At 40.3% G+C, this 22999-nt stretch overlaps 1 protein-coding gene across 1 annotated transcript in view; it reads left to right on the top strand.

The window, feature by feature from the left end:
* The window catches only part of COQ8A (coenzyme Q8A), a 50254-nt gene that overhangs the window by 4524 nt on the left and 22731 nt on the right, over positions 1–22999 (top strand). The window contains exon 2 of the mRNA XM_074262597.1: positions 21571–21756. Within this exon, the coding sequence (XP_074118698.1) occupies positions 21589–21756 (168 nt within the window). The 5' untranslated portion in view covers positions 21571–21588. The remainder of the gene's footprint in view (positions 1–21570; positions 21757–22999) is intronic.

Raw genomic sequence — 22999 nt, 5'->3', positions numbered from 1 at the left:
AGCTCTTGCCTCTGAGTCTCTTGACCCAAACCTCATAGGACAAGGTTAGACTTGGTCCAGGGCTTCTGGCTTAAGTAGAACCATGCTCCCAATGGATCAGATGTGCTTCATTTATTCTCTTCTAGAGGGTGGGAGGAGACACTGATCAGGGAAGGCCAAGAGAAAGGGGCCTCAGGGTCCTTCAGGACCTTGAGTCTTCGGTATGGGTAGGATTTCAAGAGAGAGACTGGCAGGGAGGACCTTGATGACAGGGAGCCCAAGCTGGGTGTGCTTGGCAGGAGACTGACCAGGAGTGTGGGTGGGCCTGGGTGGATATGGAGAGCTTTCCCTCTGCCTCTGAAAGGAGACATGGCTTGTGATAGACCAGAAAGCTGAGGACATCAGAGTGGTCTGGGCTTTTCAACTGTCAGCTTGGATTCTTCTCCGAAAGTTAGGCATCTTTGCACTCAGAGCAGGGATTCCTTTGGTTTTGTTAGAATTGGGGTCATCCTCAAACCCCCCTCTCCGAAACTCTAGATTTGTATGTCCAGAGAGACCAAGGTCATCTTGCTTGTAACTAAAGTAATTACTCTGTAGCACAGTGGTACTCAAAACTTTTTGGCTCCTTACCCTCTTAAAAATGGTTAAAGAGTACCTGTTTATGAGGGTGGTCCCTATCAAGACTTTTAATGCCTTAGAAATTAAAATTGATGAAAATTTTAAAACTGATTCAATTAAAATAACAAATCTATCACATGTATAGCAAAAACGACCATATTTTTTAAAGTTTAGTGAAGAGAGACAAATGTGAATTGCAAATTGCTTTTGTATTGTTAGTGAAAATTTTAAAATTGTTGTTCCTGGCTAAACCATCAGATTCAAAAAAAGGTATTCATTGCTTGTAATATTTGCTGCCACGGTAATTGTGGCTAAGCATTCACATAAGGAGATCTTTGATGATTACTTAGTGTTGTTATCAGAGGAACATAAGTAAAACTGCAAATCCAATCACATCTATAAACTTGTTCATTTACAAAAGTACAGTTCTGCAGGGGAGATATTAACTCATTGTTTATATTTGTCGATACGTCTTTAATTCACAGGTTATTTAGCTTCTGTAATATCATCCTACACTCACAAGAAAATAAGAGTGAAAATGGAAGTAAAGTTTTAGTGTTATTATAAAAATAGTTTTGACCTTGCAGAGATCCCCAGAAAGGATCTTTAGAATTCCTAAGGGTCCTTGAGACCATAGATTGAGAACTGCTATTATAGCAGTTGTTTAACCCTGAGTAACTTCTTTTCCTTCATTTCCTATGGAAGTGAGGGAAGGTTAGCACCCATATATACAAAGGATGGCATATTGTACTTCTTTTCAAACTGATTTTTGCACTTTTTGTACTTCTAATTACCTGCTTTCTTTTATGGAGAGCATACCCCGATCGTTATTCTCAGTGATCCAGGAGATCGCTGATGGACCTCCCTGCTCTGCTCATGGTTCTCCAAGTTTTATTTTTTGGTTTGAGAAATTCCTGTGAAAAGTTTGAGTTGTTTAAAGTTAAAAATCCAAAGAGTGTTAACAGCAGAATTTCATTGCTTGGCAGGTTTTCCCACTGGCATCCTTCCTAGCTCAAAAGAAGGGTGAAGGAAGGTATGAATAAATTGCCTTGTAACTCTTAGAGAGGAGTGGTTACTGTTTGACTGGACTTTAAACAAACATTTCGAGGCTTTCTGTAGTTTTAAAAGAAGTAACTCTTGCTCTTTGGAATGTTTACTGCATTAGAACATTAGATAAAATCATAGTTGATTATCTTATTTTAATTCAGATTACCTGTACTTTTCTTGTTCAGATTTGTAGTTCAAACAATTAACAGGGTACAAATTTAACTTTTGAGAAAAAAACTGTCTCTTCTGTTCCTGTTTCTTGTTATTCCTTTCTAAAAGACTTTACATTGATGCCAGGAGCAGAAGGGAGCAAATCTCAAGGTCATGTTTTTTCTTTGTTGTCTGGGGAGGAAGGGGAATTTATGTAAACTTTTTATTTTTTGGTTTTGTTAGTGTATTTTTTATTCTGTAATCATTTTCTACTAATTCTTCCTTAACAGCAAACAAACAAAAAAGGTTAAACTTAATGTTTAGCTATTTAAAGCAAAATCTTCAGACATGACACCACTCTTTTCTTATATTGTCTTTTAAAATACATCATCCTAAGCAAGAGATTGAGCTGGGAGTCTTTGTTTCCACAGCACTGAGCATAATGTCTGGCACATGTTAGGCCCTTAATACTTGCTTGTTGACTGATTGGCACTAGTGATTTTTTGAGTCTTGATTTATTATGGATGGAGAGTGCTGCCTTTGATTATTCCCTGGGATCAAGTCTTCCCTTAGAAGTGACCTAGGCCACAGTGGAAGGAGGTCATGGAACTAGTCTAACTAACCAAGTGGTCTGGTCTGCAGTGAATGGGAGTCTGCTTCAGTTGTGCTGGTACACAAGTGAGAGGGACTGAAGGGCAGATAGAGGAAGGAGCTGCTTTACACAAGAACCAGCAGAGGCTGGATAAGATAGGCATAATGATCAGCCAGTCCAATGAGTATGTATTGCAGACTGAGGGAAGTAACACAAGGACATTCCTGAAGCAAGGGGAGCTCTCTTCCCCCCTTTCCTATTGCAGTGGGTCAACTGTAAGAACAGCCTGAATATTCTGAAAAGCCATAAAAGAATTAAAAGAAGAAATAAAAGAAACAGGGTGGAAACCAGTAAGAAGAAATCAATAAGACAAAGTGGAGAATTTAAAACAAATGATATTTGACTTGGACTTCTTTGAAAAAGAGTGACAGGTGGTTGATTGGGAACTTAAAACAAGTCACTTCAGAGGAGAATGAACTCTTAAGAAGAACTTTTCTAAGAAGGGATTATATTTCTTAGAACTCAATTAGGGGTGGAGTTTTCTGGATCTGTAGGGGCATCCATCTGAGAAATAGGGTAAATAGAGTAAGCTTACAAATAAATATGGGTGAGAACATCTACTCACATTAGGATTACAACTTTTAAAAATAAACAACCCACGCAACCAAAATATATTACGAAGTATCAGTATCTTAATACATTTTATTTTATTTATTTTATTTTTTTATTTATAATTTTTTCACAGTATATATGCATGAGTAATTTTTTTATAATATTATCCCTTGTATTCATTTTTCCAAATTATCCCCTCCCTCTCCTCTACTCCCTCCCCTTGATGATAGGCAATCCCATACATTTTACATATGTTACAATATAACCTAGAGTATCTTAATACATTTTTGATAAAAGAAAAATTGTGATATACATAACTATAATATTGAAAAAGGAAAGAGCAAGGAATAGACTGCGTCCCATTATTTAAAATACAGTATTTTTGCCTTCTCTTCAGCTCCATTATCTCCCATTGAATTTAATAATTCTGGGACAGGGATATAATAAATGAATGCTACTCAAACTAAGAGATAAGAGGGGTGGTCAGGGAGGAAATGAATAGCCTTATGTGTGGGAGGGAAGCAAAAAGAATGTCAATAATCCAAACTAAAGGAAACAAAAAAAAAATTGAGATTGGGCAGAGTTGAGAATTTAGGAATCCATGGAGGGAGACTATGATTAGATTTGTGTAAACAAAACAAAACTAACATTTAGCATTGGAGATTAAAAACTTAATAAAATGTAGATTTAACATATAACATTTAATGTGAATGATTTAAACTTCTTAATGAAATGACAGAGAAAATGAAAAATGAATAAGAAAACACACCCTGAATTTGCTGCATTAAAGAAAAACCCTGAAAAGGTACACATGGTAAAAATGAGGTTCTGGAATAAAATGAATCTTGCCCCAAACAAATCCTGAAAAGCAGGTAGTACCATCATGATCTCAGACAAGGCAACAATTAAATTTAGTAAATTTACAAAATTTTAAAAATTTGCCCCCCCAAATCTACATTTCAAAATACTAGAGACAATGAAACAATGTAATTATCAAATATGTGAAATACTAATGGAATAGAAGAGACAGTAATATTAATACAGTAAGCACAGGAGATTTGAATGAATATTCACCGTATAATCAAAAAGAAGATTGAGCAGATATCTGGAAAAATTGGAGCTGAAAGACTTGAGGTTATTTCTGAATGTGAATATTAAAGAATACCCTTTGGTTTCAGCCTTCCAAATGGTTCATGTTCTTGTATATAAAAAAAAAAATCAGAAAAAATAAGCCCAACATCTGTAGAATATAACTTAATAAGAATGATAAATAATAATAATGTTAAAAAGAATGATAACTTTGAAACAGCATACATAAATTTATGGAACATAGCAAAAGCAATCCTCAAAGGAAAATGTTTATTTTTGGAAACACTAATTAAATTAGAAAAACAAAATTAACTAAGCATGAATTAGAAATTGTAAAGTCAATAAATTAACTTTGAAACAAGCACAAGAGAAATTTTGAAAATTGGAAAAGAAAAAAAATAAGATTAAAGACTTGAATTGATAGCCATTTCCAGAAAGGGCTTTTTTAAAAATAAAATCAATAAGAAACTACTAATTTGATTCTCAAAGGAAAAAAAATTATAAAAATAAAAAATAAATAAGGTACATTCACAATGAACAGTGGGAATAAATTTTAAATCATAAATTACTATATTTAAGTACATATCTATGAAAGTAAGAGTTTTTTTTTAAAGAAAATAGAAGAGTATTATACAAAGCATATATAAATAAAACAAAATAAACCACAAGAAATAGATATATTAAATGCCTGAATATTAGGAGGAAATCAATCCATAAATAAATTATCAAAAAATCCTCTAAATCAAACATATAAATTTTGTTAAATATTAAAAAAATAAATATGCCACAAAATTGTTCTCAATAATAAGGAAGATGCTCTATCAAACTCCTTTTATAAAATATAGTACTAATATTAATACAAGTACTAATATTAATAAAAGATGAATTATAAACCAACATCTCTAATGCTATTGTAAGAATTTTAAGTACAATTTTAATTGTCTATAAAAGTACATTAAAACATTTTATTATAAATTTTGTTAATAACAGACACAAATGTAGTTCAACATTAGGAAAATTAGGACAATATGATTAACAAAAAACATTATTATATCACTACATACACTGAAAATTTTTGACAAAGTATACCACTCATTTAGGCTAAAAACCCTGTAAGTTATAGGCATGCAAGAACTCTTTATTTTAATATGATCAAAGTAATAGATTTTAAAAAGTCAAAGACTTATGTCTTTGCTAGCGTTATTTACCATGGAGAAACACTGGAAAATTTTCCATTAAGTACCTTGGGTAGTACAATGATTTCTGCTCCTTTCCCATTGCTATATTAATACCACAGAAATGTTAGAAGTAGCCCCCTACCCACTCATCTCCAAAAAAGGGAAGAGACCCTGACCAGAGACACAGAATTACCCCATTTGTAGATTACATGATGTTTCCACATAGAGAACTCCTTGGAGAACCACAGGGACTTTGTTCAAGGTGATTGAAAGTGCCCAGGCTCTAGTGGTGTTCTCCTGATAGAACTCCCTTTCTCAAGTCTCCACATTATATCCTCTGTTTAATTGTCAAATTGATTTTACTGAAGTATGAATCTAATCATATGCTTCTCCCCAGGCCTGTTTATTTCAATTATGCCGTGTTACCTTTAGGATCAAATGTAAAAATCCTCTCTTTGGCTTTGAAAGCTCTCATAGCCTTGCCCTTTCCTAACTTCTCAGAATTCTTACTACTTATTCAGCTCCACAGACCCCAGTAGCTTCCTCCATTTCCCAACTCTTGGCATTTTTGCTGGCTCTCCTGAGCTTGAAACTGTCCCCCTTTTCATCACCACTAAACATGAAGTCATTAAGCTACCCTTGAAACAAATACCAACAAAAGTCTTGAAAATTAAAAGAGAAAAAAATTTAAATTAGAGTCTTGAATTGTTAACTATTTCCCAAAGAGCTTTGTTTTGTTTATCAATATCAATAAACCAGATAGATTCCAAAAGAAATGAAAATTAGATGGTAAAAATAAAAATAAACAAGGTAAATTCACAACAAATAGTAGGGAAATTTTTTAAAAATTCAAAATTTTGTAGTTTCTCTGCTAGATTGCCAGCTTCTGTAAGAAACCATTCCTAATTCTCTTTAATTTTAGTGCTTACCCTCTAAGATTATGTGTAATTTATCAGATTTGTATATCTTTGTATTTATATATAGAGAGAACTTTTTATATATTTATATATTTGTATTTATATAGAGAGAGTTGTTTTTGCATATCTCTCATCAGATTATGAGCTCTTTGAAAACTAGAACTGTTCTTTACCTTTGTAGTAAATATTAGCTGAATAATAAATGCTAGTTGAGCAAGATGCAAAATAATATTAATTTTAGCATTTTATATAATTTTAAAAGAAAGGAAGAAACATTAGAAATTCCCATTCAAAATTATTCCTTAAGTATGTAAAATATTAGAGAATTAACCTACCAAGACACATGGATTTAAACAAAACTGTGAGCAGCTATTTAGGAATGAAAATGTCAGTATTATTAGATAGAAAACTAATATAAAGTCATCAAAAATGATACTGGCTAAAAAAAAGTAGGAAAACATTTAATACAGAGAAAAATAGAAGGCAATCTGATTGGGGAAGGTGAGTTTAGATAAGCATCTTATACTGTGTACCAGGATAATAAGCCTCCTATAGTTGAACAGCCCAAATGTAAACATGGAAATAGGCAAATGCTATAAGCTGCTAAGGTGATTCATAATATCACAAAAGTTTAAGTACTCCCAGGAGAGGGGAGGGAGAGAAAAGAGAGAGAGGGAGGGGGAGACAGAAGGAAAGAAGAGTATCATACTGGAGGGATGGGATATTTTGGTTTTCCTCTTTGCCTGGTTCTCTGTTTTTTAAAAGAGACTGAAGAGCAGGATAATTCTCTAGAGGAGACTTTGATTGCCTTAGATTTCTATTGGTAAGTATTGGGTATTAATTTCAACTCACATTATATTGTACTTGAGAATTTATAGTGTGTTTAAATACCTTCTTTTATGTGACCTTCTCAGTGATCCTATGAACTAAGTACAGAGATGATCACATTACTTTCCTAGAAATTACATATGAGTGGAAAGAAGATAGGCAGAATTTGTTTTGCCCTTTTATTTTGAGAATCTTCTTTGATCTTCTGAATGAAGCTTTCCTTATCTCCCCCAAATGTTAGTACCCTCTTTTCTGAAGTACTTTTTGTCTTTAATTACTTTGTATGCATTTTCCTGTATTCATTTCATACTATACATTTTCCCCATCGATGATATATTTATTAACAAATGGAATATTTTTTTATCAGCTCTCATTTTCTTTTTAAAATGCTTTTTAATAGCATTTTACACTGTTGATCTTCATTTTCCTCTGGGATCTTATTTTCTCTCTTGCTTTTCTGAATATCAAAATATTAACTAATGATGTATAATGATAATTTAGTTAATTTTAATGCTGAAACCAACTCACCTTTTCTGGTCTTAAGAAAAAGAAATCTGGACATGGACAGTACTGATAAAGAAGAGAAAAATAATGAAATGTTTAAAATATAATTAATAAAAAAAGATTCTTTCTTTATGATGATCAATAGTGGCATCCTTGGGAACCTGTGGATTTCTTTTCAGACCCTAACCTTTTTTTCCAATGTTCTCTCTTTTTTTTATTAAAACTTTTTAATTTTCAACATTCATTCTTGTAAAAACCTTGTGTTCCAAATGTTGTTTCCTTCCTTTTCCTCATCCTCTTCCCTAGATGTCAATCCAATATATGTCAAGCAAGTGCAGTTCTATACATATCCCCACAATTATCACACTTCATAAGAAAAATCAGATCCAAAAGGAAAAAAAAAAAGAGAAATAAAACAACGCAAGCAAGCAACAACAAAAAGAATGAAAATATTGTTGGGGTTCCACACTTAGTTCCCACAGTCCTCTCTCTGGTGCATATTTTTTTATAAGTACTCTTCTCCCATTTGAATGTAAGCTTCGTACAAGTGGGCATTCTTTCATTCTTTATTCTTATTCTAATAGTATCTAGCAAAGTGCCTGGTATGTAGTAGGCCATTAATAAATGCTTGTTGATTAATTTTTGCCTTAACTCTAAAATATTGAATCCCTCCTTATGAGTGTTAGTGCTCTGTTATTCTTGGATGGGAGATCTTGTTAAAAGCCAACATGTTTGCACCAGGTGGTAGCTGGCATCATTAACATCCTCTGCAACAGCTGACATGGCTAAGGTCACATGGCATCTTAGAGTCAGAACTAGAACTCGGGTCTCTATGGCCAGTTCATAATTCTTTCTCCTGTACTACTAGAAGGGTCAACAGTGGATGGTTTAATTTGAAAGGAGCTATCAAAAAATGGTCAGAGAGATCGGAATATGTGGCAGAAATATAGTTAAATCTTAGCAAAAATTCTTTAACTTGTTAATTAAGAGATGGTTTATATGTACTTGGGAAGAGAAACAGCAACCATTACAACATGTTTGATGAACCTCCTTTCTTCTTTTTGGCTGGACTTCCACATGGTATATTTGTATTTTAGCAGGGCATTTGAACAAGACATGTGAACTAGATTCTAATCCAGGTAGTGGTCAGAACTTGTTGATGGTTAATGTCAAACTGCAAGGTGTAATTAACAGTGTCATGGAGATATATTTTGGGCCCTGCTGTATTCAAGATTTTTACCTGTTCCTTGGACAAAGGTTTAGATGGCATGCTTATTATATTCTCAGGAGATAAGAACTTGAGAGAGAAATAACAATCCGCTGAGCAAGAGAATCTGGACCCATCAAGATCTTAGACATGTAAAAACAGCAAATCTAATGGGAATATTTTATTAGGAATAAATATAGGATACTACAATTTGGTTAAAAAATATCAACTTCATAAGATGGGAGAAAGGGGGATCTGTGCATGGTGACAATGAGTGGGCCTAGTGCACAGAGTACTAGACTAGTCCACAAGAGCAGATACTAACTGGGTGATTCTGGCCAAGCCATTTACTGTTACCTTGTAAAACTGTAAAGGTTAGTTGTGTGGATGAGAGTGAGCTCCCTGAGGATGCTTCTTCCTGTTTTTTTTTAATCATAGAAACCCCAAAATGAACTAAAATCTTAAGTGGCTAATGTGAGTGTAGATGAGCTCAAGAAGAGTGAAAATGGGGAGTTAATAGTGTCAGTGTAGATGAGATGACAGGGGGGGAGAAGATGGTGGAAAAGATCACTGTCGTTTAGAATTTGGCACAGGAGGCATAAGTAACTGATGTGCACACTGACTGAGAATATAGACCTACAGTTTAAACCTGTTCTGCCACTGACAGGTAACGGTGTGACCATGCATGATCTTGGGCAAGGGACTTCAGATGCCTCACCTTTAAAGTAGAGTACTTGGAGTAGATTGCCAAGGGCCATTCCAGTGCTGAGGTTCAGATTCTATTTTGTGAGCTGCCTTGTGACCTCTGAGAGTGTCGTTTCATTAGAGAAGGGGGAACAGAAGCCAGAGTGCAGGATATATGATAGGGTGACCTTGGTCAGTGTGGTTAGCTTTTTAAAGAGGAAAGTTAGTTCTGTGTTGACATGGACACATGGTAAATGCTGAGAGAAGTCCAAGCCAGATGGTTGGAATGAAGCAGAAATCTCTTGCCTCCCTCAGTGCCTCTTGAGCAGGCACCTTTGCTAGTCTCATTGGCCCATGTTCTGTTGTCAAAGCCAGGTGGCTAGTCTTTGGACACATAATACCATAAACAACGACCCCTCTTAAGCCCCTGTCTCCTGCCCCTCCCTTTTCCTTTCCTCATTATCCCCCAAATGAGGGGGGAAAATGTGACACATCTAATTCTTACTGTATCACACAATCCATTCCCAAAATAAAACTGCTCCAATAGGAAGGGAGTTAGTTGAGCTGTCCTAGGCTGAAGTCCAGAAAAAAAAAAAAAAAAAAAAAAAAAACCCACTCCATCTGTTTATATAGAGAAGTAACTTAGATCATTTTAATAAATTTAGTTAAACAAATATTTGTGACATTTCTATTACTGGCAAGGCTCTGAACTAATTCAGTCTAATTTTACCAAGATCCCCATGGGGATGGTATGTGGTGGGTCCCTTTTAGCCGTGTGACCTCCTTGGCCCTAGCATTCTTATTGCAAAATGGTGAGCAGGAAAGAATGGTGTGGAGACTGCAAGAGCTTTCTGTCCAGCTTTCTTGAGTGAGCAGGTTACTAGGGCTGTTCCCTCCATAGGAGGCCTTTCTCTTAGTTTTTGCTGCTGAGAACTTGTTTTTCTCCGTAGCTCCAGTTATACTAATTTGCCTAGTTTCAGTCTCTTTGGAAAGGACACCATGGGGGCATCTGTGAAGGCCCCTCGGCAGACAGCTTGGTTTCTCTTTATCCCTGTGTTGCCTGTTAGGACTTTCCCTGGTATTTTACAGCTCCTTCTGCTTAGTGGTCCAGAGTGACCTAGGATTTATAAAGTTAAAAAACAAAACAAAACTGTGGCACTGCAGTTACTGTCACCATGTTAAGGTGAGGAGAGTGTAGGTCACCCGAGTCCTTAGGCTCATCCTAAGGATTCCTCCCCTCTGTCTAGTCTTCTATCTGCCAGTTCTTGTCAGTTCTACCTCTTCAGCATCCCTCATACATCCTTGTGGGTCAGGTGCCCCCACCGAGCTTCCTGACCCACCTCCCTGCCTCCAGTCTCTCCTCCATGCAGCTGCCAGATCGTCATCCCTAAGAACAGGTCTGAGCATGGCACTCCTCTGCTCAGGAAACTCCTGTGATCCCTGGGAGTCTCTAGAATCAAACATGGAGTCCCCTTTTCCATAGGGAAGGCTCCACACCCTCCAGCCTGCTAGTCTGCCTGCTCCCCACAAGTCCCAGGGGGAAAGGAGAGACCCAAGCTGTCCCGCCTGAAGTCTGGGATAAGAAGCCTTCTCTCTTCATGTGCCAGTGACAAGGCCCATTTCCTCTACTCTCACCCATTGGCACAGACTGTCTTGGATGCCTCTGCTGGAATGCCCAGCTTTTTTCAAGGCCCAACCAGGAAATACCCACTACCTGAGGCTCACCCTCACCCCTAAAACTGCTTTGTTTATTGTCTTTATGCCCTGGATGTTTCTTTCCTAATGTAAGTGTATCGAGGGCAAAAACTAATTTTTTTTTCTTTGTTTCACTAGTGCCTAGCATTGTGCTTGATGTAGGAACACTTTAATTGATTCAGTGGATAAATACATAAGACTAAACAGTTCTGGTCAGATTTAGGAACTACAAACGCCATGCAAACTGACACCCTGACAACATGCTGATTCAGCTTAGGGCAGGAGAGAATAACCAACCTTTGTAGACCATTTCAAGGTAGGGGCTCTGGAAAGGCTTTGTTGCCTCCCCTTCCCCCTTAATGACCAATGGAATTCTCATTGGGAGAACTTCCTCTTAAATAGGAACAGAGATGAGGAAGCCAGCCAGAGTCCCTTTGCCTTACTTTCCAGGGGTTTAAATTTTATGTTAAAGGACCCCGATATATGCTTATTATTCAGCTCCCTCCCTTCTCCAAACTGGGAATATAGTCACCTGATTTAACTTTTGCCTTAAATTGGCAGCTGACCTTCCTTCTTCACCAGCTGGAAGTTGGTAAGTAATAATAGCATGTATTTATATCTTGCCTTTTTCCAAAGTGTTCCAAGAATGTGGCAGACACAGAGGCATTTTCTAGTTCTTCTCTTGAATGATAAAATGGCACATCAACATCACTCAGTGACTTAAATAACATCCAGGCTCCTTCCCGGCTCTGCTTTCATGAATCATGTGGTCATTTCAGTCCTTGGGGGTACTGTACAAAGTCCTTATTGCTTCAGTTATAATGAAGAGCCCAATCTACTCGGGCCTCATTCATATTAGTGATAGGCATATTTCAAGACTCCCATCCACGCTTAAACATAAGATTTAACAAAGTCTCTAAACTGGGATTTCAAATTGGTGTCATGACATTTTGTGGAGTGGGTTAGCATTTAAAGGCCTTGTTCTTGGTCATTTCTTCTCAGCAAGGAAGAAGAGAAAAAAGGCTAGATTTTAATAGACTCCAGATCAGTTTCACTCTTCCTGTGTCTATCTTTTCTGACTTTTATCCCTCTTTTTTAAGAGTTGTAAATTTTATTTTTTCAATTAACAAGAAGCATTTATTTTCCTTCCCTCCCCTCCAAATAAAAACAATTATGTGTAGTTAAGCAAAAATCATTTCCCACATTGTCTATAAATATATACCTATTTCTGCATATTAGTCCATCATCTTTCTATGTAATTGGTAAATGTTCAACAGCATAAGTAAAAATAGAGTACAACCTGGATAATGTTAACTTGTGGATTTCTAAGTTGGTATGTGGTCCCCAAAGATCCTTTTCTGTTTGATGACTCTTCTTTGGAGCCATGATTGGCCATTTCATTGATCAGAGTTCTCCTTGACAGCCCTCAGATTGACAAAATTGACAATAACTGTAAAATAACATGTGCCGGAGGTCTGAGGGGAAACAGGCACCTTGATGCACTGTTGGCAGAATCAGGAATTGAACTGGCTGTTTTGGAGAGAATTATGCCCAAGAAGTTATTAGACTGCACCTTCCCTTGGACCCTGGGATACCCCTCCCCAGCTGCTACTACACAGAGACCAAAAAAAGAGGGAAAGGACTCTTGTGTGCAAAATTCTTATAGCATCTCCTTTTGTGGTGGCAAAGAGCAAATCACTCTGGGTCATCTTCAATATTTATGGTGTGCTGATGACTGTATATTCCAGGTGCCTCTCCAGTGCCTAGTAGAGTGTTTCGTAAATAGTGTGCCTTTGGAGCATAGAATCACAAGCAGAATTATTTTGAGTTGGAAAAGACCTTAGGGATCATTTAAAGTTCAGCCCCTCAATTTTACAGATGAATTGGCATCTTCTTATGCTTGGTAAATGAACAAATAAATGAGTGAATGGAATATAATTTTCCTGCCCTCCATCATTTAATCATTTAATCTTAATCCATGAATTATGCCTAATCAGGTAAAACAGGTCATTAAGCATTTATTAATCTGATACTGTCCTAAGCACTGGGGGTACAAGGCAAGGTACTTCCCAGCTACTAGAGAGACAGTGTTCAAACAACTTGGTACATACAAGGGATCTACAGGATAAATTGGAGCTCTTCTCAGAGGGAAGGCTCTCACATTGGGAGGATCAGGAAAGGCTTCCTGCAGAAGGTGGGATTTGTGCTGGAAACTAGAAAGAAGCAGGGCTTCCTGGAGGGCAGGCCTGGAACCACCAGTGTAATGTAATGTCCATGGGTCAGATATTCTAAACAATACAGAGGAGGCAGCAGGAGGCTCCTTGGAGGATCGAGGTACAGTGTTCTTGCTTATTTGTTTGGACTTATTCAGAAAATTCTTATCATATTCAAACAAACAAGGAAAAACCAAAGTGTTCATCAGCGTGTCAGGTCCTGGCTGTTAGTTATTCCTCGGCCATCTTGGGCAATTCACACAAATTCTTTGGGCCTCAGTTCCTTACTGTCCTCATAAATGCTCCTTCATTGTGGGGTCTTTTGCTCACAACATCTCTTGAAGATGGTAGGCAGGCTGGTAGAGCAGGTAGAGGGATCCAACCTGGCCCTGGGACCCTCAGTAGATCACTGTAGGTGGCCCTGGAGTGGTAGTTGTAGGGAAGGCGTGAATCTGCTCTGGAAGGAGAGGCCTTAATCAGTAAAATCTTCTCCTGAGCCTGTGCATTTTACAAATGGGGAAATTGAGGCACAGGAGATGAAAGGACTTGTAGGGACTCTTGGGGCTGCCTTTGGAGACCCCACATCTCTTGCCCCTGAGTGAGCGCTGCTCTGCAGCTTGCTGCCTTTCCCCTTCCTCGGGAATTCAGGGGACAGGCGTCCTGGTCCCTAAATACTCAGGGCTTGCACTGCGCCCTCATAGCCCCACAGGCCTCTGAAACCAAACGGGCCATAATGGAGACAAACGAGGGACCTCGGCAAGCGGTGGCCTCCCCGTCCTCCTGACCAGTCCCACTTCGGTCAGCCAGGGCAAGGTGGCCTTTTCCCTGTGCCCGGGGGTCCTGTTCAGAGCTCTTGCCCTGATGAAGGGCTGTGGCTTCACGTGGGCATCCATGGCGCATTTATCTCTAGGCCTCTGTCGAGTGTCCAAGCAGTTCCTGGCCAGTAACGAGCTGGGGCCAGATGTGGGCTCAGACCCATTTTCTGGCCTCACCAGAGCCAGGCTGGACCATTAGAGGCCCTGTACAACTGTCCTCTCCTTCTCTTCCTTCCCCTCCTCTTTTAAAAGCCTGTGCTAAAATAACATGCCTATATGTTTGAGACATAGGCTTTTTTTTTTAATTAAAGCTTTTTATTTCAAAACATATGTATAGATAATTTTCAACACTCACCCTTGCACATCCTTGTGTTGTGTAGAGGGCCGGAACTCTTGAGAAGTCTACTTGAAACAAGGATACTTACAACAAGGTGTTAACTCAGTGGAATTGATGAGATGATGGTTCTCTAATTCACACATACTTAGTGTGTTATAATGATGTAATCATACTGAGGTATTTAAGGGCTGAGAGGACTGGAAATAGAGACACTATTTTTGACCAGCCTCTGGTGGCTCTCCTGCCCTCATCACTTCTCCACTAAGACCAAAGACTCAGACTCAAGACCCAAGGACCTCCAGAAAGCTAGCCAGAACATTACAGTGTTCCAGATTTTTTTTTCTCCTTCCCTTCCCTTCACCCTCTCCCCTAGATAGCAGTAACCTAATATGTTAAATGTGTAATTCTTCTAAACATATTTCCACAATTACTGCACAAGAAAAATCAGATCAAAAAAGGAAAAAATGAGAAAGAAAACAAAATGCAAGCAAAAACAACATAAAAGGTGAAGATGCTATGTTGTGATCCACATTCAGTTCTCTCTTTGGGTACAGATGTCTCTTTCCATCATAAGATATTGGAACTGGCCTGAATTACCTCCCTGGAGAAACAACTTTTTTGTTAGAACCATGGTTTGAGGCATCTCTGAACTAAAATGAACAGCTATAACATTGGGTTTCTTACTATAAGTACATCTTTTCACCAGTTTGTGTCCGTAACTGGGACCAGCTTAGAAGAATTGAGTGTATGGGAGAGGGAATAGGCTTACTTCTTTATGTGTAGGTGTTTGCTCTTATATGTTGTTTTTGTTCACTTGTCTGAGAAAGTTGTTAAGCATATTTTTCATTTATCATAGACCTTTCCTTAAATTGTATAAAGACACTAGAATAATCCTTGTTTGAGTGGAAAGTCTGCAGAAAGGAGGGCAGATTGGTATAGATAGGTAGTTTAGATTTCCATTCATGTAGTTCATTCCTGCTTCCTCCTGAGCAGCTGTAAGAAACAGCCAGCCACTATTTTTTTCTGATGATTAAAAAAAGAAGAAAGCAAAACTTTAAAAGACATGAAGAAGACAATTTTTAATTAAAGAAAACAAGCAAAGAAGAAACCAGTATATTAATAAAAGAAACATTTCCCCTACGGGGCAATAACAAGAGAAAGGCTGCCTCCTGGTCTCCATCTAGTACCATCAGTAAACATCCCACCCTTCTATTCCCTTTACTTTGCCCCAGTATCCCTAGCTCCCTTCAGAAAACTTCTTGAAGTGGAATTTTACAGGCCTCCTAGTGAGCCTATAATCCTGGATACTTTTAATCTTATTTATTGGAGTGTATGTTTGTTTTTTTTCATATTCTTAAGGGGATAATAGGAAAGGAAGGGAGAGCATAAAAAGCTTCCATTTCAGGTCAAAACCAAAATTGTGCAGAAGTAAAAGAGTGAAGAGGGCAAAAACCGTGAGAAGCCTTTTAATGAGAACATTGGAAAATGTTCTTTTTCAGTAGTTCTTTGCATTAGCAAAGTTCTCTTTCTTCTGTTCCACATAGAGGCTGCTCTCTGCTTTTCTTCCTTTCTTTTTGAGAGTAGAGCTAAAATGAGAGGCTGTTCTCATTTCTCTTGAGGATCCCTGTTACTGCTTTTTCCTCTTCCTCTTATAATAAAAATTTTTAAATGAATTAGTTCCTAGCAGTCATCTTTAAGTGGAGCAGCCTTTTGCTGGGGAATAAAAACAAAATGCTAACATCACTGGTGGTCTCTTGCTGCTCAAGTGCAACCATTATGGAAGGTAATTTGGATTTCCTGAGGAAGTAGCTAACATATCTATACATATTGACTCAGAGATCCCACTTGTAAGCATCTATCTGTTCCAAAGACATCAAAGACAGAAAGGGAGACTGCATATATGCTAAAATATCCACAACTACACTATTTTTGGTAGCAGAGAAACAAAGTTGATGCCCATTGATTAGGAGCAAATTGTGTGCTTGGATGTGATGGGATGACCTTGTGCTGTAAAATACAAGAGTGAAGAACTCAAAGAAAGACTTAGATGGGAAGACTTAGATGAACTGATGCAAAATGAAGTTAGCACAACCAGGAAAGCTCTTCAAGCTGCTTAGTGACAACTTTGGGGATCTGTTGTACAAGGGATTCGTAAAGTTGGATCAGAGGCTGTCAGAATTTTCTCCTGTTTTTGAGATTCTTTCATACCAGTCCAGAAGCACTGATTCAGTCCTTCCTTGGTGCCAGGCCCTGTGCTAAGGGCTGAGGCTGCCACTTCCCAGATGTGTGGCTGTAGCCAAGGACAGATGTCTCTCTGAGTCTCTATCACTTACTTCGTAAGGAGGGACCCTAAAATATTGCGGAATTGAATTGTGAATTAAAGTGATAGGGACATGAGTTCATAAGAGTACTCTTTTTGTTTTTATTTGCTTGCTTGTTTTTTGACTTGAAACTGCTTATGTTCCCCCATGACATCTGAGGCCATGTGGTTCTTAGTTAATGAAGAATTTTTTTCTTACATCAGTCAGTCCATGAGCACTTAAGTGCCTGCCATGTGCCAGACTTCACGCTGAGTGTTTCCTTGAATTTTGAGGAAAAAGTACTCGTGGGGCCGGAGGGGCCCAGGGGATGGAGCCCAGGAGACTCCTCTTCCCTAGCCCTGACCTCAAACGCTTCCCTGTCGGCCTTAGTTTCTCCACTTGTCAAATAAGCTAGTGAAGGAGAGGGCCAGCCCCTCCAGCATCTCTGCCAAGACAACCTTAACGGGGCCATGAAGAGGCAGACAGTGAAGCCAGGGCTCTCCCCACTGTGTCCCTCCACCTTGCATCCATCCTCACCTAGGCTTCTCCAGCTTTCCTTTCTGGGAAGGAAAGCAGTGGGGATGGCTTTTCTGGTAGGAAAGTAAGTCAGGTGTGGTTAAGCTCTTCTGGTCCATATGAATCATGGCTTGAAAACCATCCAGGAGGAAGCAGAAGGGGCCAATGAGACAGTTCAGCATGCAGTCCCAATGCCATTGAGTCAGACTAGTTATTTTCAGTGAAATCAAGCCTATGTGGGCTTTGCCGCAGCTCATGCTGCCTTTTGTTTTTGACTATTATGGAAGAGACTCTAAAAGTGCAGCCTGGTGTCTTTTTTGGGGGGGGGGGAGGGACCAGAAGAATCTTGAGTCACTTTGTGCTTCCTTTGCATTGGAACATATAAGGTTCCCGCCACATGAGTGTTAAATCCCTGTCCTAGTTATTTTAAGAAAACAATCCGGGAAGGGGGCAAGCATAGTAGGCAGAACACAGGCTTCAAAGTGCAGAAGGTCCCAGTCCACCTGGCTGCTTGCTGTGTGGGAAATCGCTTTTCCAGAAAGAAAGCGATTAAATCATGGATGAGTTGCAATCATCCACAGTGGGAGGAGTTCCCACACTCTCTGAATCAGACATTTTTAGCATACTGATGTATTGGGGTGGTCTGTGAGAGAAGATACTGGTAGGTGCACTGCCTTGTCTCACTTCGTCAGTTTGGTTTCTCATCCTCAAACTCACAATTAGACTTGTGTTTGGATTTCTTAGGGGCCTAAAAAAGACAGAGAGGGTCAGAGTGTGTGTGGGGGGAAGGGAAAGGGGAAAAAGAGGGAAAGGGAAACGGGGGGGGGGAGAGAGAGAGAGAGAGAAAGGAGGGGATATCTTTCTAGTGTCATTACAACATGTAATGAGATAAGGTAAGAGATTGGTGACATACATTTCATGAGGCAGTAGCTGCAGAGAGTTGAGGAAATTTTCCAAATGTAAAAAAAATTCTCTCTCCCTGAGCTCAGTCTAGGGTCGAGAAAGCATTGTGTTAAGTGTTGAGTGTATTAGTAGACCCCCACCCATTACAAACACGGTATTTGTAAATGTTTATGCATATTGTTTCTGTGTGTGTGCATATTGCTTATTGATGAGGAATCTCTTTTGTACCTCGCTAGTGTGTTCTGACATTTAAACGTTTTATGTGTACTTGAGTATAAGGACTAAACAAGGAGACAAATAAGAGATTCAGAATAAAGTGTCATGCCATGTTAAGTTGGAAATGGGGAAGATATTGTTACTGACCTAGTTTCTACATGAAGCCTGTCTTGACCCTCTCTTTCATTCTTTTTTCCCCCTTTTGTATTTAATTTGTATATATTTTCTATTTATTTATCTATGTTTTTATTGTTTCTTCCTGAAGGCAGAGCTTATTTTGTCCTTGTCCAGGATCACCTTTGTGTCCCTAGTTGTCTGGTATATAGTATATAGTAAATGCTTAAGTGGATGGATGCATTGGGATGGTTTGAGTAGGACCGAGGCTTGTGAAACCTTCAGTGTACTTGAGTTAGGCCTTAAAGGAAAGTAGAAATTTAGCAGGCAAGAAGAGATAGGCTGATTTCTGCTTTTCTCTTGTCAGAGGCCTCTCTCTCTTAAGTACAAATGGCCAGGGATGAGAAGGACGGCAAAGTCACTGGTCACAACAATAAATTAACCTCAGCAAGCTGCCATGACTGAATATGGTCTCATCTGCACTGTGTCATGTGATCAAAGATTGGGAAAACTGGGGTTACTTGAATACTGGCCTTTGTTCCAGAGATTTTTTTTTTTAATTAGGTGAAAAGGCCTCTCTTAAGTAGAGGAAAGCAACAAATTAAAAAAAATGTCAATTAAATTAGGCTAAGGGAGTTGCCTAGCAAGGGTCTTTGATGGCCTGCTTGAACAAAAAGTTAAGATTGAGCCTTGTAATGAAGATTTTTGTATGAAAATGAATGCATCTGTAGTACTAGAAAAATTATTCTCTTAAGTATTGTAAACCTCTCCCTTTTGTATAATTAATTTACTTTCACTTATTAAAACTTGTTCTTATTAGCTTTCCAGGGAGAACGTTTGATGAAGGTTTTTCAGAAATCTAGAAAGCTAGAACTAGAAAGAATATTGGGGATTATCTCATTCAGCCCCTTCTTTGGACAGATAACTAAAATGAAGTAATGTGTTGTGACTTGAATAATGTCATACAGATGTCGATTGTCATTGTCACCATTTTAGGAATAATAATAATAGCAACACATTTATATTGTCCTTCAGGAATTACCTCCCAATTTTTGATATATTTGTTTTAAAAATGAAGAGGCTCAGCCCTAGAGAGAATGCTGAAGCCCACGGACCCAGGCTCAGAGTAATTTTCAAGTGCATTACATTGGGTTACAATTAGAACAAAATTATGTTGAAATAAGGTGGCGATCCAAGTTGATAGAGCCAGGGTCAAGAACCTCTTCTGAGGACCCCCTTGGACAAATGAAAGTGAGGGGTGGGGCAGCTAGGCCTTGCAGGCAGCTGGAGAGGGTGGATGCAGGCAGCATCTGGGTGGGGATGGGAAGGGAGGAATGGGGATGGTTGAGAAGATGGCTTTGGGAGGGTTCAGGCTTTAATTTCATGACTTTCCCTGGTCTCAGAAATTGGGGAGGTCTGGCAGGCCAGAGTGAGGCTGAGGGGGTACAGGAGACCCTTTTCTCTACCAACTGATGACTTGAGCCAGGCTCTCCCACTTCCAAATCAGACTTTCGAGGGTTATTCCCTGAATCCAGGGCACCTTGGGGAGCCGGGGAGAATACGGGAAGCCTGCTCTGGTTTCCAACCTCTCCAAATGAATCCTACTTCCTGCTAAATCCTCTTGTCCGGATTCAGGGTTTCTGGCACTGCTTCCTTCCCCCTTGTCAAACAGTCTCCTCCCTGTGTTTCCATGCACAGCCCTCTGGGCTCCCCTCCACTCGCCCAGTGGCTCCTCCTTAGTCTTCTTTGGTGGATTTAGCTGACTTGTGGGCTGACTTTTCTCCAGGCAGGTTCCCCCCTACCCACTGTCCCCCAAACCCTTCTCTGCCTTCTGCTTCCACACCCCCTCTGCAAGGCTCTCTGAGAGTTCTTCTCCTTTGGATTCTTATACCTCTGGTCCTATAATATTTTGTGAAAATTTCATGGTATAATAGGAAGAGCATTGAACTTGGGAGTCAAATGAAATGACTGATTCTATTGCAGCCCAGAAACCTTTGTGGGCTCCGTTTTCTCATCTGTAAACAGAAAGAGTGATCGTGAACCTCGGGTCCTTATGATGGGAGAGTCTCAGCGAGCTGTTGGGGCCTTGGGCCGGCCAGCCTTGTTCCTGTGGTCTGCCCCGGCCTCTGGCTGAATGAAGGGCTGCTTGGTCCTGGCCCTCATATGGCTACAGCGGGCCCCCGGGGGCAGGCCTCCCTCCTATCCCTGGGGTCTTCACCAGCTGTCCACTTGTGTCTCTCTCTATCCCTGCTCTTCCTTAGATGAAGATGGGCTTGGAACATGATTGGGAGCGTGTTTGGGACCTGCCCCAGTCACTAGGCTGTGGTCCAAAGGACAGACCTTTCCACCCAGACTCTGCCCCTAGTGTGGGAATGTGCTGTGCTCCTAGGATGACATGGTGGGGAAGGGGAGGGGAGGGGGGAGAGAGGTCCATCCATGGGAAAGAGCTATCTCTTCTCTCAGAATCAATCATTGGGTTGTTGTGGTTGTCTAAATCAGCTTTGACAAAAGATTAATTCAGTTAATGGGGGTCATGTGAAGAGTCCGCAAGTGGGCGGTCCTGGCAGCTGGGTGGCCTTGAGTCTGGAGTTAAGAAGACCCGAGTTCCTGCTGGCTGTAGGACCATGGGCAAGTCACTTAAATGCTTTCAGTGTCTTCATCTGTAAAATGGGGATAACCATAGGAGTAAATGAGAGGATATTAGACATTTCATAAATGCTCATTCCCTTGACCTGGGTGTCTCAGGCTACCCATGGACATTTTAGGGATTCTGGGCTTGGTGACCTTTGCCCTCAAAACTGATAAGATTATTGGATATTCCTGCCAAAAGTTGCATCTGATCACATCTTTGTCACTTTCCCAGCCAATCTGGACCAAAGGCAGAGAACTCTTAACTCATTTCAGGGAACAGATGAAATGTCAGTCACCATCTGCTTAGGGATGGTCAAGGCATCTGCATGGGCTATATTAGTAGTTTGAGTTGTCCATCTCTGGGACTGGGAGGCCGCCTTTCTGTGGTTGGGAAGCACCTTCTCTGATGTGTTCTTCTCCTTCAGTTTTAACAGCAGTCCACCATGTTGGGGGACGCCATCATGGTGATCAAAGGCTTAGCCAAGCTGACGCAGGCTGTCCTGGAGACCCACCTGCAGTACCTGGGCTTTGGTGGTGAGATGATCACGGCTGCCAGGGCCCTGCAGACTACGGCCGAGCAGCAGTTCAGTGCTGTCATGGCAAGAGTGCAGGTAAGATGGCTCATCTTTCTGCACATCCTTTCTGGTGGCGGGGAAGGAAGTGGTGGCGGTGGATGGCGACCTGCAGGCGGGGCCCAAGCCCTTTGTAGGATTGGGGATTAAAGCCATGTCCTGGCGGCTTCCCTTATTGCATAGTGGGCCAGGCCTTAGGTTCTATCTCCCTCTAAAAAAGATTCTGGGTCAGAGTTCGAAGGGCCCTGAACATCAGGGCGACACTTGTTTTATGGACAAGGAGATGGAGGCCAGACCCAGGGTGGAGCCAGGGACCGACCAAGGCTCTCTGGCTTCAGGACTCTGTGCTGCCCTGCACTTGCACTGTTCTGAAGTGTGTTGGAAGAGCTGAAAGCCGTCCTCATGGTCCTGAAGCTTTCTGGGCAGGGCCCTAGCATGAGGTCACCCTTCCCCAATAGCTTGAGTCTACCAAGGCCAGCCAGCCTGGGAGATGGGCTCCCGGGGCACAGGCGCAATTGGATGGAAGGTGGGGAGGGGTCTCTCTATTACGTGCTTACACCCACCCCATCTGCTGGCCTCAAAATCAGGATGGGCTCAGGTGGTCACATTTTATAGTCTTCAGCATGCTCCTACAGCTGGGACAGAGCAGAACTCCTTCCCCACTTCTGGGGCTGAGAGACAGGGGGCAGCTGGGTGAGGGAGGAGCTTGGTTATTATTATTGTTGTTGTTGTTATTTTTAGCCATCCGTGCTCAGAAGTCCTTCAGCTTTTTGGTCTGTTTTTGAGCTAAAAGTTGTAAGTGAAAAATGGACAGCACAGAGCATGTTTACAAATTTGGTGCCCAGAGCTTGTCACACTGAGAGTTCCTTGGTCCTAACTTCAGTTGCAGTGTGTTTGTTATTTGTGTAGTGTAATTCTTTTATTCCCTTCCCTCTTCTACCCACTGTCAACTCTTTCAGATTCTACTTTCAGATTATATTTTTACTCTCTTTAGTCACAGACTTTATGGGTCACTTGTCCAGTCCCCTTCTTTTATACAAGAGGAAGCTGAAGCCTGAGGCAGGGGCTGTGTGTGTGTGTGTGTGGGGAGAAGGGCAGATTCAGGCGGAGAGGCGAGGAGTCTCTGCTCCCAGTCAAGGACTCTCTCTCCACTTGTTTTCTTCATACCTGTCATTCACAGTGCTCACCTCCTCCACAGGGAACCTGTCAGACTTTGGGAGAATTCAGGGTCAGAAGGGAATTCCTCGGAGAAGACATCTCTGGTTCCCCCCCTTCCTTTGGA

The sequence above is a fragment of the Sminthopsis crassicaudata genome, chromosome 4, assembly GCF_048593235.1.
Source record: "Sminthopsis crassicaudata isolate SCR6 chromosome 4, ASM4859323v1, whole genome shotgun sequence".
Taxonomy (NCBI): domain Eukaryota; kingdom Metazoa; phylum Chordata; class Mammalia; order Dasyuromorphia; family Dasyuridae; genus Sminthopsis; species Sminthopsis crassicaudata.
The sequence above is the reverse complement of the archived record's forward strand: the minus strand, read 5'-3'. Positions and strand labels throughout refer to the sequence as shown.